This window comes from Maniola hyperantus, chromosome 20 (genome assembly GCF_902806685.2).
Source record: "Maniola hyperantus chromosome 20, iAphHyp1.2, whole genome shotgun sequence".
In the NCBI taxonomy this organism is placed as follows: Eukaryota; Metazoa; Arthropoda; class Insecta; order Lepidoptera; family Nymphalidae; genus Maniola; species Maniola hyperantus.
This window is the reverse complement of record NC_048555.1, coordinates 9,933,294-9,951,757: the sequence shown is the minus strand read 5'-3', so window position 1 is coordinate 9,951,757 and position 18,464 is coordinate 9,933,294. Positions and strand designations below refer to the sequence as shown.

The window sequence follows — 18,464 nt, the reverse complement described above, 5'->3', positions numbered from 1 at the left end:
AAGTTGATTATATATATACTTACTACTGCTGTGATTTTTTTCGCGTTCATAGGAACGAATAAGTTCCCCTTTATCAGCCAAAAGGTACGTTATAGAACCTACCTTTTGGCTGATAAAGGGGGGGCCGGACACTTGACGCTAATAAAAATTAGCACTTTAAAACATCATATTTTACAAACGGATCTAGAAACCGAAAAATGATGTTGCCACACCCACAGTATTTTTAAAAGACCTATTCAACGAGACCCTACAGTTACACTATGGGGTAGACGAAAATAAAAATTCATCCCCACTTTACATGTAGGGGATCTACCCAAAAAAAATTTACTTATCACAATTTTATTTCAGCACTTTGTCGGCGTGATTAATATTTATACCCATGCCAAATTACAGATTTCTAGCTCTAATAGTCTCTGAGATTAACCGAGGACGGATGTCGGACAGACGGACGGACATGGCGAAACTATAAGGGTTCCTTGTTTACTACGGAACCCTAAAAACGAATAAATTACCTATCTTTCTAGCAAGTCTAGCTAGAAATCTGAATTAATTTTACGATCAATTCAGTAATCTTTATTGGATAATAAAAAATCAACATAATCACTTATCGAGAGAGAGCCAGCGCGTGCCAGACCTTCGTTATTTTATAAAAGCTGAAAGTTTCCCTGCGTATTGCCCCCAACACAGGGAGGAACGATCAGCAACTCTGAAGTTTGGAACATGGTGGCTTTGGGAGATAACAGGTAATAAAGGTGTAAAAAATCTTACGTCAAAATATAAAGTCTAATTTTTTATATTTCCTTCGAAATAATATTTGAAATCACCATCTCTAGCCCTTGTGGCGCCCGTGTGCAACCAGTACCCTGGCGCCCTCTAGTCTAGTAGGAGCAGGGTCAAAATGGAATACTAACAGTTATATTTTCAAACGGATATTCGGATGCAAATGGTGCAATTTTAAATGATGGTTTTAAATGATGACGGCATAAGCCATAACACGAGCGCAGGGTCTTTGAGAGCGCCAGCATCGACGCATCTTTGGAGGTGTCGCATTAGAGGGCGCTCGGCGCCCCCTTAGACCCGGCGCCCGTGTGCGCCGCACGTCCTGCACCATAGGTAAAGACACCTCTGGAAATCACGTCATGCATTGCCAGACACTTAGTATGGTGGCAACCCCCTGCCAGACGCCTTTATTGTTTAACAATTTATTAAAGTTCAAAGGGACAATACGTAAACAAAATTTCATCTTTTATAAAATAACGAAGGTCTGGCACGCGTTGGCTCTTAGTCCATTAGCGGATACGTAGGTAACAAACCGTTCGAGATGATGCATACGAGAGTACTAAACTGTAGGTAGGTACCTATACTAAGAAAAACAAATACTTGAAGCTAACAGTCTCACATTTTATCTTTAAATTATCTTTAATGCTAAGTAGGTAGGTATACGTTTATTTTTTACCAGTCCATAACACAATACTACTTACTTAAGTAATATATCCATACTGATATTATAAATGCGAAAGTGTGTCTGTCTGTCTGTCTGCTAGCTTTTCACGGCCCAACCGTTCAACCGATTTTGATGAAATTTGATACAGAGTTAGCTTATATTCCGGGGAAGGACATAGGCTACTTTTCTTTTTACTTAGGAAAATTGATGAGTTCCCACGGGATTTAAAAAAAACCTAAATCCACGCGTACGAAGTCGCGGGCATCAGCTAGTTTATAATAAATGCGAAAGTTTGTCTGTCTGTCTGTTACCTTTTCACGGCTGGACCTATTAATGGATCTTGACGAATTCTGGTACAGAGCTAGTTTACATCCTGGAGGGTATTAGGTACCTATAAATTATCCTGGAAAATCAAACAGTTCCTACAAAGTTTGGATGTTTGTTACTCCTTCACGCTCCAATGACAGAACCGATTTAGCTGAAATTCGGAATTGAGATAGCTTATACCCTGAATTCACGCATGCCTAGGCCCGAAAAAATTTAAACCCGAAAATCAAAGACTTCCCGCGGGATTGAAAAAAAAACCTATAGTCACTCGAACAAAGTTCAATCTAGCAAATAATAATTAATCAAGTGAGTATCTAGGTTACAAATTATAATAAAAACCGGCCAAGTGCGAGTCAGACTCGCGCACTGAGGGTTCCGTACTAAAATCAAATAATCAAATATTTTGCACGATAAATCAAAAACTACTTATTATGGCTAAAAATAAATAAAAATCTGTTTTGGAATGTACAAGTACTGAAAGCCCTTTCATATGATAACTCCATTTGGTATAGTAATCTTACTATGAAAGTTGAAAATAGCAATATTTGTTCATGAACACATTTTAATTTTTTTCTTGTGATGTAACCACGAATTCACGGTATTTCATGATTCTAGGTCAACGGGAAGTACCCCGTAGGTTTCTTGACAGACAGACAGACAGACAGACAACAAAGTGATCCTATAACAGTTGGATAGAATATAGATATCTTAATCAACACTTGTAACTTAAAAAAAAAATTATTTACCAGCCATATTATTATCATCGATGGTTATCACAGAATCACTACCACTGTTCACATCGGCATCCATATTCTGTACTTGGACACGCACGTCACCCGCGCACTCGTCTTGCGACGCCGCCGGGCTCATTGTTACTGACTGACTGACCATTGGACCAAATTACCGCAAGACTTGAAGTGCAATATTGTATTTGAACCCGTTACTTGATAGTCAATCATCATCATCATGATCAACCCATGGCCAGCTCACTACAGGCCACGGGTTTCCTCTCAGAATGAGAAGGGTACACGCTGGCCAAGTCAGACAATATCTGGTACGTGGGAGGCTTCGGCCGTGGCTAGTTACCACCCTACCGGCAAAGCCGTGCTGCCAAGCAATTTAGCGTTCCGGTACGATGCCGCGTAGGCAGTAGAAACAAAAGAGGTGTAGTATGGGTTTAATAAAAAATGCCATATCCCTTCCAGGTTAGCCCGCTCCTAGACTGCATCATCACTTACCACGAGAGTGCGGGTTGGTAGACCTCACACACCTCTGAGAACATTATGGAGAACTCAAGCGTGCAGGTTTCCTCGCGATGTTTTCCTTCACCGTTAAAGCAAGTGATATTTAATTTCTTGAAACCTCTTAAAACGCACACAAGTCCGAAAAGGTGGAAGTGCGGGCCCGGGATCGTACTTCAAACCCCTTGAATATGAGGCTGACGACTTAACCACTAGGCTAGAACTGTATTCTCTACAAGCACGAGTAGCTACAAGGCTCCATCGTATCACGGAATCAACAGAAATCTCGGGCATCATGCATTACAATCACGTTTTTGAGCCTTATTTGGTTCACTAGACAGTGAACGAACGAACGCATTAAAAGTAAGTACGTACCTACTTATTTTTTCTTTTCTAGACAATAATAATAGACAATTTTCTAGACAATAACATTACGAAAGTACAGTATGCAACAGGTCGAGTTCGCAATCGGGGTGGGGAAAAGCGCGGGTGACATGCGGGTGGGCAGGGCGTCCTCCCGCCTCATACCCTGACTGTCATCAAGTCATGATAAAAAGTAGCCTATGTCACTCTCCCGGTCTTCATCTATACCCATGCAAAAAATCACGTTAATCCGTTGCACCGTTGCGACGTGATTAAAGGACAAACCAACAAACAAACACACTTTCGCATTTATAATAAGGGTACTGATTAGCTCCTTTCTCTTGGTTGTACTTAAATATAAAAGTGCATGCTAACCTACCAAGTTGCTTACAAGTTGTACTAAAAATGAATTACCGCGGAGTTACATAAGTAACTAAAGATTGCTATCATTACCATAATGGCACTGGTTTGAGGCTTGAAAATAATTCAGTTAGTGGCCGGTACTTAACTCTTTCCTTTGACATAATATATACCTACCTATTTCAAAGTGTACTTATAAAGTATTGCCACAGAGGGAATTGCGGTGCACATATTATGCTGTCAAATATATCCATACTATTTACTATTTTACTATTACTATTACTATAATATAATAAATGCGTGTGTGTCTGTCTGTCCGTCCGTCTGTCTGTCTGTCTGTCTGCTAGCCTTTCACGGCCCATCCGTCCAAGCAATTTTGACGAAATTTGGTACAGATATTACTTGCATCCCGGGGAAGGATATAGGCTACTTTTTATCCCGGAAAATCAAAGAGTTCCCATGGGATTTAAAAAACCTAAATCCACGCTGACGAATTCGCGGATATCATCTAGTAATTAATATAACTTTGAGATCTATGTATTTGGTGATATGATTGAAGTAAGGCACGACGGCAGGTCTGCCAAAGCTGCCGCGCATTGGTTCGTCAATCAATCGTTCGCTTCGCGCGCTGCTATAGGATTGAATTTAAGTAAGTATTGATTAGTATGAACATATTATGGATATACTATAGCTAATGCTCGCGATTTCGTTCGCATGGACTACAGAAATTCCAAGCCCCTACAACTGATTGTAAAGAATTAATTGATGCCTCATAAATCATAATCAATATTCATAGTAAGAGAATAAAGAAAGTATGAAATATTTCGTTTACTAAAACGTTTTTAGGGTTCCGTACCTCAAAAGGAAAAACGGAACCCTTATAGGATAACTTTGTTGTCTGTCTGTCTGTCTGTCAAGAAACCTACAGGGTACTTCCCGTTGACCTAGAATCATGAAATTTGGCAGGTAGGTAGATATTATAGCTAACATTTGGGGAAAAATCTGAAAACCGTGAATTTAGGTTTAGATCACACAAAAAAAATTCAATTGTGGTCATGAACTAATAATTAGTATTTTCAACTTTCGAAGTGTGTGACTATATCAAGTGGGGTATCATATGAAAGGTCTTTACCTGTACATTCTAAAACAGATTTTTATTTATTTTTATGCTTCACAGTTTTTGAATTATCGTGCAAAATGTCGAAAAAATACGACTGTAGTACGGAACCCTCATTGCGCGAGCCTGACTCGCACTTGGCCGGTTTTTGTATACCAATACAAAAAGGCAATTGCACTTTTAGTTTTTTGTACTTACTTAATCCGAAGAAAACGAGAAAGTTGCAAGGCACTGCTTTTTTCTTTTGTTTGCCCGTCACTTTGAATATTTCATGTCAATAAGACGTGCCATTTTAGTTGTTTTAGAGATTGTGTACAACGGAATTAGCCACAATAATTATTGCTCGTTTGAAAATCGGTTTCATTACATTTGATACCTTTTCATTATAAAAATGTTATCATTTCTAAAGAGCCGTTAAGTAGCGTGGGCGACTCGTTAAAACCGCATTAGAATTGATGCAACCATTAAAAACAGGCGACTGCAATCAATCTTGTGAAGCTAAGAAGATTTTCTCTCCCACAAAGTTTATTGAGATCGTTTTTTAAAGAGTCTTTTCACAATATACTTAGGTACTTAATAAGTAAAATTCTTCTTCGCATTTCGAGAGATAAACCATATTTTGTTCCTCTCACGAAATGGGACGCTTCGTTTTCATAATTCTTTAAAATACTTAACCTAGGTAGGTACCTACCTAAAATAATTACTAATTTGATTTGATGAATAATTAATTAATCTTATCTAATAGGTAAAAGAATGTTATCGTATCACCGCACTGCTTTCCTAATTAGGTAAACTAAAAATTTGGATATCCATACTTCCATAGTAACACTACTTATTATAAATGCGAAATAAAATAAAATAAATCTTATGAATGGTACACGTGTACTTTTTTATGTAACAAAAACTGTTAATAGGCTAGTTGACACTTTTTTTAAGTAGGTCTTAAATGGTTAATATTTGTCCTATTAGATCAAAAAAATTAACACTATATTTTTTTGCGCCCTAAAAACCGTAAAACTTTAATTTAAAAAAATATTTTTCTTAGACAGGTGTAAACACTGTCGGCCATGTTTGGCCGATAGATTATCTGTGCTCTGACGTCATGCATTTGTAAACAACAGCATAACCTCCCAAAGTTTAATAAACATGACTTCTATACTAGTTTACATGAAAAATATAGTAATTATCGTTATTGTATCATCCGAGAATGTAAAAACGCATCGATAAAGACCACAGGAAAGTTGTGGATTAGAGTGCCCAGTGAAATAAATATACGTAACACGCGAAGACTTGCTTAAAGGGATCCTATATGACTAACGACTGCAACCCAAATTTATTATTGCAAAGATCACTTTGTTGTAAGTCTTACTTAATAACTTATTCAATTTATAAAGAGAAAACGATAATTTTTTACGTTTACTATGAGTTTTTAGAAATATATAAAAACTAGCCTATGCTCGTGACTTCGCCCGCGTGGACTTCATAAATTCCAAACCCCCATTTTTAACCCATTCAGGGGTGGAATTTCAAAAAAATCCTTTCTAGTGTATACCTTCTCTTTACCTACAAAGAACACACCCACCAAATTTCATGTATCTAGGACCAGCTGTTTACATGTTTAGGCTGGGCATTGATATAATAAGTAGATAATTTAAAGTCCTGACAAACTTTTACGGACTTTAAATTGTATATATATGGATACTACGTTAGTCCACGCGTGACATAGGGATGACATTTCTTTGTTTACATATTTAATGACGTCACAAATCATGGCTGACAGCGTTTTCAGCGTTTCAAATAAAAATAAAAATTGTATTTTTTAAAATTGGATTTATATATCCATCCTGCGTTTTTAATAATTGTTATTGATATATTTCGTTGTCTTAAGCAAAATACTATAAGAAATAATCATTTATTGGACGAAATTAGATATGAGTCAAGTAGCCTATTATAGATGTTATTATAAGACGCTGTATCCTAGAGATCACGTTTTGCAAATTTTCCGCTTTTTTAAGGTTCCGTACCTCAAAAGGAAAAACGGCACCCTTATAGGATCACTTTGTTGTCTGTCTGTCTGTCTGTCCGTCTGTCTGTCAAGAAACCTACAGGGTACTTCCCGTTGACCCAGAATCATGAAATTTGGCAATTAGGTAGATCTTATAGCTGACATTTGGGGAAAAATCTGAAAACCGTGAATTTAGGGTTAGATCACACAAAAAAAATTAAATTGTGGTCATGAACTAATAATTAGTATTTTCAACTTTCTAAGTGAGTGACTATATCAAATGGGGTATCATATGAAAGGTCTTCACCTGTACATTCTAAAATAGATTTTTATTTATTTTTATGCATCATAGTTTTTGAATTATCGTGCAAAATGTCGAAAAAATAAGACTGTAATACGGAACCCTCATTGCGCGAGCCTGACTCGCACTTGGCCGGTTTTTTAAAGTTCCGTACCCCAGTAGGTAAAAAGGAACCCTTATAGGATCATTTTGTTGTCTGTCTGTCTGTCAAAAAACCTATAGGGTACTAATTCCCGTTAACCTAGAATCATGAAAGATGGGTAGGTAGGTCTTTATTAAAATTAAAATGTATTCATGAACAAATAATTTTACTTTTTTCAATTTTCTAAGTAAGATAACTATATAGTACCTACCAAGTGGTGTATCATCATATGAAAGGGCTATACCTGTACATTCTAAAACAAATTTTTATTTATTTTTATGCATTTTTTATTTATCGTGAAAAAAATTCGAAATATGTTTTCGACTGTAGTACGGAACCGTAGTTAGCGAGTCTGACTCGCACTTGGCCGGTTTTTATGTTTTTCTAAATAAGCATTTATTACACTAAGTGTAAAATAGACGGCCAAAATCATAACCCGTCCTTTTGGCTTTGCCATAGTCGGGTAAAAAAGGATTGTAATGTTCTCAGGGTTCATATATATACGTCATAGGTACGTCAGTTTCTTTATTTCGGCATAACTTCTAAATACCTAAACAGATTTGGGGTGTCGTTAGAATCCTTACTTACCTACATCATTCCGAGTGCACTGCCTATAAATTAGAAAAATAAATATGGCAGCTGTTTGGCGAAATTTTCAAATATATATTTTTTTACTTTTATTTAGTTTTTTGGCAAGGCAGTCCAGACAAGATTTCCGGTTCGGTTGATTTTAGGCTCATTTTCTTGGTCGATAATTAATTATGTCTTTACGCAGCATGCGGAGAATCTTCGCAGGACTTGGGTCGCCTGTCATGCAACTGACCGATGTTAACGACAAATTGGGTATTTGACTCCAATTTTTTATTACTTTATTATAAACTAGGATAAAAATAATGACGTAAACTGAAAAAACTAACTAAATCGATCAAATAAAAAAGAATTATAAGCATTTAAATATCTCTGATTAGACAGAGATAGCGATATAGCATTTTGACGTCACACCTTACTAATGCCGAAGTAGCTTCGTGCGGTTTCATACAAATTTTCGTTTTGCGAGAAAGGGATAGAAAACCCTCCCACTTCAAAATTAAAATGCCTGTAACTTTGTAAATCTTTGTTGGATTTCAATATTTTTTTCAGCGTACCTACGTCATTTTTTTATCCTAGTTTATAGTAAAGTAATTATATTTATCAAATTCAGAAGTAGGAAAATACCCAATTCACGGTTTTCGAATTTTTCTGGACCTGCCAAATTCCATGTTTCTAGGTCAACGGGAGGTCTACCTTAGAGGTTTTCTTGACATGCACGACAGACGGACAGACAAGTGATCCTGTAAGGGTTCCTTTTTTCCTTATGAGGTACGGAACCCTAAAAATACATGGCTTTGCACTTTGCATGGATCTGTGTGCGGATAGCGATGTTAAGATGATTTTTTTGTCTGCAGTATTAAGTCTCTGACCTTGCCAAAGACGAAGTATAACATAACAAACATGTAGTAGGTTAATGCAATACATGCTTTTATTATATTTGTTACGAGAAGGTTGTTAAGTACTTATACAATCATTAAGTATAATATTTTAGTTATAATAGGATGTTTTATGTTTCCTTATTTATTATGTTACTAGCTTATGCCCGCCCGCGACTTCATCCGCCCGCGTGGACTGCACAAATTTTTATTACACAAATAATAGTGTATTTGAATATTTTATCGTCTTACTGGTATGGAAGTTTTTGATGACAATTAAAAAAAAATTCAAACCCCTCTGGGTAACACAGGGGTTGACTTTTCAAAAATCTTTTCGTAGTGGTCTACGTCATAATAGCCTGCACAGCCCAATCCGTCCAGTAGTTCGAGCTGTGCGTTGAAAGATCAGTCAGTCAGTCAGTCAGTCTTCTTTTTCCTTTATGTATTTAGATAAATCTTACTTACCTAACTGTTTAACTATAGGCCATAATATTATATCCACTATAGGGTGTTTAACTATAACTTAAACATCCTGGCCCAACACAACAGGGTGGTTCTACACTGGGTACGGCACGCTGGAATAGTTGGCAACGAAAATGCTGACATTCTGGCCAAATCAGGCGCAAAGACACAACAGATTGGCCCAGAGCCTGTCTGCGGTATACCTAAGATCCTGGTTCAACTGACCCTTCTTACCTATTGCTATTATGATAAACTTAACCGCTGGAGAAACTTTCCAGGTTAAACCACTCGAAAGCGCTGGTCAAATCCTTCAACAAGAATGTAGCCTCCTAGATGCTGGCGCTTAATAGGAGTAATCTGTGCGTTCTAGTGCGAGCTTTAACGGGCCACTGTGGCCTAAAATGCACATGTAAAACCTTTAGCTCTAGGGCTCGGACACCAGCAGACCGTGCCCACGAGTCTACTGAGACTCCATTGCACATTATCTGCTATAACTGTCCTGCTCTAATGCACAAACGTAGCATCCACCTAGGGAAACACCGTACACCCTGAGGATGTTACTTCAATTCCAGTCAAAAAGTGCTGCTGTATTTGGCGGACACACAGGATTTGACAAGAAAGTGTGAAGTGGAGGCAAACACAATAGATCGGAGACGGTCGCAATGATTCAAGAACCTGCATAGCCCCAAATATAAGAAGAAGAAGAAGATAGGGTCTACGTGTCAATGAGAAGAGCTGTTATTGATCCGTATAACGCAGACATTACGACGTACACTTCCGAAATATTATGGTAAACTATTTAAAAATATTCTATGGAAAGTTTACTCATTCAAACTTTAAGTAATAACGAAGTATCATTATTTTTTACGAGATAATGCTCGTTACTTTATCCACATTTTTTTTTATTAGATATAAATAAAAATAAAATAAAATAGAAGTGAAAGATAATTGTAACTAGTGTAACGCTTTCGCATTTATTACCTACTTATTTTTTTTTTAAATCAAGCAGTAGGTATAGAGGTACCAGATATATGTTCGTTTTTTGTCTTTTACAAAACTGGTAAGCCAGTTTGTTGGCGAGCTGGCGCTCCTTCAAAATAATTAATATTTAAGTAATGAATGAACCCTAAACTTATATTCTTAAACTTAAATACCTAAGTCCTAAGTACTTACACTCAAAACACTAATCAATACTCAGATTAAGGATTGGTCGCGCGCCGCAGCGCTTTGAGCTAGTATGGACTAGATATACCTACGTCCTACGCGTATTTTTTTTGTATTAATGATAATTACGTAGTTAATAAAGTTATCATTATTACATTATCCTAGATTATAGATAGAGTTCTTGTAACCTAATTTTTACTGAATAAAAAAAGAAAGAGGAAAGTGACGCTCACCGTTCCCATTCATAGTGCTGTCCTGTTTATCGATCTGTATCACTGGTATATCGATTTCCGAGTCGGAATCGATATTGATAACATGCACCTCACTGAAATCACTCGCGTGTGTATCGTTCGGCGATGGCATTGCAACTAAAGTTTTGTTTTACCTCGATCATGGACTTGTTTGAGGTCAAATATCAATAAATATTTTAATAGTATATTAGAGGAACTATTATTTTGATGTCTCCATTTCCCTAGTGGGTTATTATCGATAAGTGGTTCCTAATTCATATGTCTACGTCAAAGGTCAAATCGAAAATCGTTATTGACCTTCGATGTCTAAATATAATATCTTTGTTATCAAAGGAATCTAAGTAGGTAGGTATATTATTTTATAAATTAATGTTAAAGGATATTTTCTAGTAATGGTGAATGATAGGTAATCTACAAATATTACAAAAACAAACAAACTTATAATTTCTAAACTACCAAAGATACAGTCTTTGGTAGTTTAGAAATTATAAGCCGATTAGGTTGGCATTTTTGTTTTGGCTCTCCTGAATAGTTGTAAAAATGCATATCCGACCTTATGATATCTACTAAAGTCGAGATAATAATATATCGACGTATAAGGCTTAGACAGATCTGAATTTTCTCTGATCTAGTCTAGTGGGAGGCTTCGGCCGTGGCTAGTACCTACTGACAAAGAGGTGCTGCCAAGAGATTTAGCGTTCCGGTATGATGCCGTGTAGAAACCAAAGGGGGTTTAATAAAAACTGCCATACCCTTCCAGGTTAGCCCGCTTCTGACAACATCATCAGTCATCACTTACCAGGTGAGATCAAGGTCTATCTTGTATGTGAATTAAAAAAAACTTTACTTAAATGTATTCTAGATATAGAACCTTCGCTATAAATACAAAGGTACCGAGCGAAGGTTACATACTCACAATAGGTAGGTATATTCACATTAAATAATTATTATTACTGATTCTCTCAGGTTGACGAGTTGAGTCGCAGTTACCGGTTGTGATTCTTCCTACTTCAATAGTACAGTAGAAACTCGATTATCCGGCCCTCGGTTATACGGATTCGCGATTATCCGGACTACCAACTGAAAATTGTTCGGCCAAGTGCGAGTCAAACTCGCGCACCGAGGGTTCCATACTCGTGTATTTTTTCCGCCATTTTGTACGATAAATCAAAAACTATTATGCATAAAAATCTGTTTTAGAATGTACAGGCAAAGCCCTTTCATATGATATCCTACTTGGTATAGTTATCTTACTTTGAAAATTGAAAATACTATCATAGTGAACTACATAGGTAATATGCACAAAACCCGCTTTTCTTCATACATTCGATTATCCGGATTTTCGATTATCCGAATCCCTAACAACAACAATTAGTCCGGTTAATCGAGTTTCCACTGTAGTAACAGTCTCTCGTCAAATCGAATTATGTCGAAAGGAGCAAATGGGATTAAAGTGCGCGTCCTGTTCACAATTCATTGAGTAGAGTTCATCCGTCAATTTATAATTTACGGCTATACCTATTACCTACCTAACTATAGTTGGGAGTTTGGGTCCTATGAGAATCGGGTAGAAACTTTTTATTCAAATAATAAGTTCTTTTAAAGTGATTGACGACCTCCCCTGGCGCAGTGTGGTTTTATTAGCGGAAGGTCCCGAGTTCGATTCTTGGCAGGGATTTGAAATTTTATAATTTACCACCCTACCGGCAAAGCCGTGCCGCCAAGCGATTTAGCGTTCAGATAGATAGTTCTATAGATTATATTAGATCTACATATTATTCTATTCTAGTACCTATTCATCATCATCATGATCAACTCATCACCGGCTCACTACAGAGCGCGGGTCTCCTCTCAGAGTGAGAAGGGTTTTTGGCCATAGTCTACCACGCTGGCCATGTGCGGATTGGTAGACTTCACACACCTTTGAGAACATTATGGAGAACTCTCAGGTATGCAAGTTTCCTCACGATGTTTTCCTTCACCGTTAAAGCAAATGATATTTAATTAATTAAAACGCACATAACTCCGAAAAGTTATAGGTGCGTGCCCGGGATCGAACCCCCGACCTCCGATTAGAAGGCGGACGTCCTAACCACTAGGCTATCACAGCTTACCTATTAGGTATTGCTTAACTGCTTGTGGTTAATAAATCGTTATTTCTTACTGTCTACTGATTGGAAAAATAATCTTGAACAGAAACCGGTAGTCTATTTCAAAATTTGTTTACAACAATTTTATCAACACACGAACGTATTTCTCTTCTCATAGAACTTTGTTTGGATTCATGTTACCTTCATAGCTGCGTAATACTACGTGGCAATACTACATCGTGTTTAATAAATCATAAAACATGGCAAATGAGGTATACCTATACTTATTTGTACCAAATAGTGCTAAAGATTCTTTCGTTATCTCTACTAAGACCGGGACATCCATCCATATGCATCGAAAGTGTCTGTTTGTTTGTTGTTTATCCCCCCCCAACGGTTTGAACGCCGTTGATGCCGTACTTACAAAAACTGCCTACCACGAACAACAGAAAGATCAAACTGAACCGCTGAGTTAGGTCGCGGTGGACACACGTCATTCCGAACTCCGTTCAAAATAATCTCGCTTTTCGTTGACGTCGCGTTGACGGCGCCTGTGGACAAACGCCCTAACTGCCAAACTCCTACAGACACTGGCGCGGCGTTTACGCACCGGGACTAACTTACTGACCGGGACACCGGGACACAACGCTTCAGACCAACGTATGGCAGCCCTATGTTAGCAGGGTTGTTACATTGGAATTTTAAACACATTCCTCCCACGGATATCACGTTATGAGGTTCATTATTTTTTCGGTACATCAACACATCCCATTGGTCCCAACCTCAGTGGCTCTACCGCGGTTGTTTGACAGCTACAATGTCACGATCGCAATCATCTCTGATTGGTTAATGCTCGCTCACTATTGGCCACAATGCATTGTTGCAACAAGAATTGCACAAATTCAGCCTATCAGAACAATTGAGATTGTAATAATGATTGATGCAGGTTTTAGACAATCGCCCTGCATCTTGACGGTATGTTACGGACATTATCTAAGACCTTGTATATTATGAGGAAATAGTCCGCGACAGGTCGAGATGGCAATCGGGGAGGGAATGTCCCGCACACCCGCACATCCCCCGCGCTAACCCGGTGCAGGTGAGCGCAGGTGACGTGCGGGTGTTCGAGGTGTCCGCCCGCCACATACCCCGATTGCCATCTCGAGCTGTCGCGTATTATAAGGTACGGTAGAGCCTTATGTAGAGCTACGTAGCAGGTAATTAGTTCGAGCATAATATTACACAGCGTTAGTTGCTAAATACCGAATGCGGTAACGGAAATACCGTGTTACATTTCTCTTACCGGGTGTTAAAGTAAAGGGAAAAGAAAAGTAGCTATCCATATTTCCATACTAATATTATAAATGCGAAAGTGTGTCTGTTTGTCTGTATTGTAAAGGTACAGTGATAGCTTGCATCCCGGGGCTGCTATGTACATAGGCTACTTTTTATCCTGGAAAATCAAAGAGTTCCCACGGGATTTTTAAAACCGAAATCCACGCGGATGAAGTCGCGGGCATCATCTAGTATAAAATAATACAGAAAATATCTAATTCTTTATTTACCTATATAGATGACAGAAAAATTATAAATCTCTTAATATTGTGCGTACAACAAACTCACATGTAAACGATTCGGAACCCTCTTCGTCTTCATGCGAGTTCAACTGGCACTTGTCCGTTTTTTTTGTATTTTCAAACGTTTTCAGACAAAGGCAAGGTCGGTTGGTACTTGAAGGTCAAGAGATTCAGTAATTTATGCGCAGGTACCAATTTGCTGCCTTTGGCTTCGTAGTCTTTATGATTTCGATTCCGCTGTACACCTGGCGAAGATGGGAGAGGCTTGTGCTGCGAGGTCCGTCGCTCACAGTGTGGTACTCGGGTTGGTTGGCATGCCTCTAACGGTGTTTGGGGACACTTAGTATCCCAGTGGTGAGTCTGCTGAGGTGGACATCCCCTGGCAGAGTAACGAGGCGTTATCGGTCCCTTATGCTCCGTCGTTAGCGGTGAGATGGAACTTCGTGAGGTTTTCAATGTTTTCATTTTTTTTCAAAAAAATTATCGCCAATGTTACTCGGAATGATATTGTAATTGTATGGATTCTAACAATACCCCATAGCCATACATACAAAATAATCTATTCAGGTATTTATAAGTTAAATGGTGGATTGAAGAAATACACGATAAAATCCTGAAAACAAATTTTTCGGTAATAATTGGACGCTACTGAAATTCTTATGAGTAGGTCATTAATGGTTTTCGAATAATGACTGTTTCCTCTCGACTACAGAATGAAATATTATGATTAGGTATTATTTATGATTATTAATTAACCAATTAATATACTAATTTGTTAGTTTAACCTTAAAATAAATTATTGTCCAAAATTAAGGCTCCTGACTACTGCAGCATCACGGACACGCCACGTGCGTTTATTGCTGATGCATGGTTTCAAGTAAAAAAGTGCATATTCTTTACTTACTTTGAAGTACTAACTTCTTCGACGTTTCTGGCAGATATTATGGTAGGTATAGTACGTGAAAGGTCGAAATGGCAATCGGGGAGGGAACGCCCCGCACACCCGCACAGCCCCCGCGCTAACCTGGTACGGGCGAACGCGGGTAACGTGCGGGTGTGCGGAGCGTCTCACCACCTCATACCCCGATTGCCATCTCGACCTGTCGCAGGCTTATGTATTTATCTAGAATTATAATAAAGATACATCCTCCATTGAGCAAGTTGAAGGAAGTCATTTTTGGAGTTCCATATCTCCAGAGAAAAACAGGAACTCTCAAAGGATCACTTCGTTGTCTGTGTGTCTGTCTGTCGTATCCAAAACCCGTGAAATTGTGGGTTCAATGCAAAAAATAATAATATTATAAAGTGTTATTTCTTGTATGATGGTATGGAACCCTTCGTGTGCGAATCCGACTCGCACTAGACCGGTTTTTAGAGTTCCGTACCTCAAAAGGATAGGATCACTTTGTTAACCGAAAGTTAACGTAATAAATAAAATAAAAATAAAATAAAATAAAATTGTCTGTCTCAATATATATTTTCAATTTTCGAAGTAAGATAACTAAGTATATCAAGTGGGGTATCATATGAAAGGTCTTCACCTGTGCATTCTAAAACAGATTTTCATTTATTTTTATGCATCATAGTTTTTGAATTATCGTGCAAAAAGTAGGAAAAATACGACGGTAGTACGGAACCATCGTTGCGCGAGCCTGACTCGCACTTGGCCGGTTTTTGATTTTACTAAACAGCATGTGTGTTATCTTGAGTCTTATCTGCCATTCTCAAACAGTTTTAACACACTGCACTCACCATAAGTTCAGCAGTTTATTTTATTAGTCATAGTTAATATTATTAGATACACTTCTTTCATGTCTTTTTTGTATTTCATCGACTTATTGTTGTAATGTATTTTTATTTTGTAACATAGCTTTGTAAATGTTGTGTTAACTTGTAAATGGCGACTACATTTATATGTTCAGAATAAGTATTTTTTAATGTATTAGTGTAAGTAGCCGAAAGTTACCCTAATAAAAAAAAAAAAAAAAATGTGTGGTAATGGAACGGTAGCCTTTGAGTCAAAATACGTACGATCGTACTTGTTTACTAGGCCTGTGCGTGATCGGAAGGCGTCAAGGTTCAGAACTGGTTCTACCAGTTACATAACTAATGACGTTATATTATCATGCTAAAGTTCATAAGCCTAGGACCTCACTTAGAGGCTATTTAACAGGTAGCAAAACTATTCAGCTCTAGAAGATTGGAATGAAATAGCGCTGTTTAATTATAACTAGCTGATGCCCGCGACTTCGTCCGCGTGGATTTAGGTTTTAAAATCCCGTGGGAACTCTTTGATTTCTCGGGATAGAAAGTATAGCCTACGTCACTCTCCAGGTCTTAAACTTAACAAAAAACCAAGTCGATCCGTTGCTCCGTTTCGACATGATTGAACGACAAATTAACAAACCAACAGACAAACACACTTTCACATTTTTATAATATGGGTAGCTAGAGATGGCTGAGAAACTTACATATTGTCTGAGAGTCTGCCATAATGTTCCCAATGGTGTGCGAACTAGTCTGCCTCCGCACTGGGCCAGCGTGGCCGACTACAGCCTAAATCCTTCTCATTCTGAGAGGATTCGTGCTCAGTAGTGGGCCGGCGATGGGTTGATCATGATGGAGGTAAGTACAGACGGACGGACAGCGGAGGCTTAGTCACCCTTCGGGTAGGTACCTACGGAACCCCAGCACTATCCGCGATCCAATAGATCGCTGTCAAATTACTACGAAGTATTGCAATAAAATGCCAAGGTTTTCGTTACCTACTCAAAACTACTTAGTTTACTCTCGAATACAATGATTTTAATAGATACCTAGATTTTATAAACAAAAACACCGAGCATAAAAATCAAATTAAAAGATCATTTACCTTTGTGGATTTTGCTGATTTACATAATGACTGCTAAAAGTAGGTAGGTACTAGGTAGTTACCTAGTTAAAATTTTAATTTGCAGCTATTACACATATTTGAAAAACTGAGTTTGGGAATTAAGAAATGATATCCTTGGGTTGGCTAGGTCTCTTTAAAAGCGGTGGTAGTGCTATCACTTACCACCGCTTTTAAAGAGATCTCGGGTTGGATTTTCGTCTGAGTTAATTTTGAGAGATACCTAACTATCTAAATTTTTGTCCTCGTGTTGACAAGAAGCTGTCGTAGCTTCTTTATTCCTTATTCAAAGTCGCAACTCGCAATTCAAAGGATTTATCGATTCGATAGGTTGCCACGTTAGTACAGAGTCGCATATTAAAATTCTTTGGACACGTCTCCCGGCGTGAGAGTGACTCCATCGAGCGTCTTGTCGTGCAGGGCAAGGTAGAGGGCACCAGTGGGCGAGGAAGGTCACCCATGCGATGGACCGACCAAATTAAGTCTGCTGTGGGCGGTCCTTTGCACGAGTGTACCAGGCTGTCGGCCAGCAGGGAGAAGTGGCGAATGCTTGTGAGGCGTAGGTATAGCATCTGCCCTCAAAGACGTTGCTTCGTGATGACCACCACCGCTCTGCCAAGAGTGCTACGACGAAGAAGAAGGTTGTCACGTAGAATCCTGTTAGCGTATTTTTAATTCAATGACATCATGGTCGTATCTAATTGATGATGGAGTATAAGATGGAAGAAGGCTAACTTGGAGAGAGTATCGCAGTTTTATTCATACCCGACGGTTTCTACCGCTTCTATTCGCTTAGCGCCTCGTGTTTACTGGCAGGTTGGTAACTAGATACAGCCTAATCCTCCCACAGACCAGACAGACAGTTCCTAAATTGATGCTACTTGGAATCGAAATTTATGAGACAACTTATGAGGCCGTTAAAAGGGTTGGTAAATGGTATGGGTTTAATGAAGCTTAAGACAACAGCTTATTTTAAGATTGGTAGACCAGAATGTCATGAAATTAAATTCCAAATTTAGCAACACTGTACTCCGCGAACACCCCATGTACATAGTACTCTGTGGTGAATATTAATAATTCACCACAATTCATCACAGTGCACTATGTACACAGGATACTCACAAAGTTCAGCGCTGCTCCGGAACTCCGGAATCCCACTTCAATATTTTTCATAAGATTCTGGTCCAGCAATAACTTCCAATATAGAACGCTTCCTTATGCTAAGGCCACGTTAGCAGAATTTTAAATTTTTATTTGAAACACA

The 18,464-nt window shown here is 38.3% G+C and overlaps 1 protein-coding gene across 1 annotated transcript in view; it reads right to left on the bottom strand.

Annotated features, from left to right (window-relative positions):
* Positions 1-10,770, bottom strand: part of Aldh-III (Aldehyde dehydrogenase type III) — a 42,901-nt gene extending 32,131 nt beyond the window's left edge. Inside the window, exon 1 of the mRNA XM_034979531.2 lies at positions 10,626-10,770. Coding sequence (XP_034835422.1) covers positions 10,626-10,755 — 130 coding nt within the window. The 5' untranslated portion in view covers positions 10,756-10,770. The remainder of the gene's footprint in view (positions 1-10,625) is intronic.
* Positions 10,771-18,464: the final 7,694 nt, after the last annotated feature.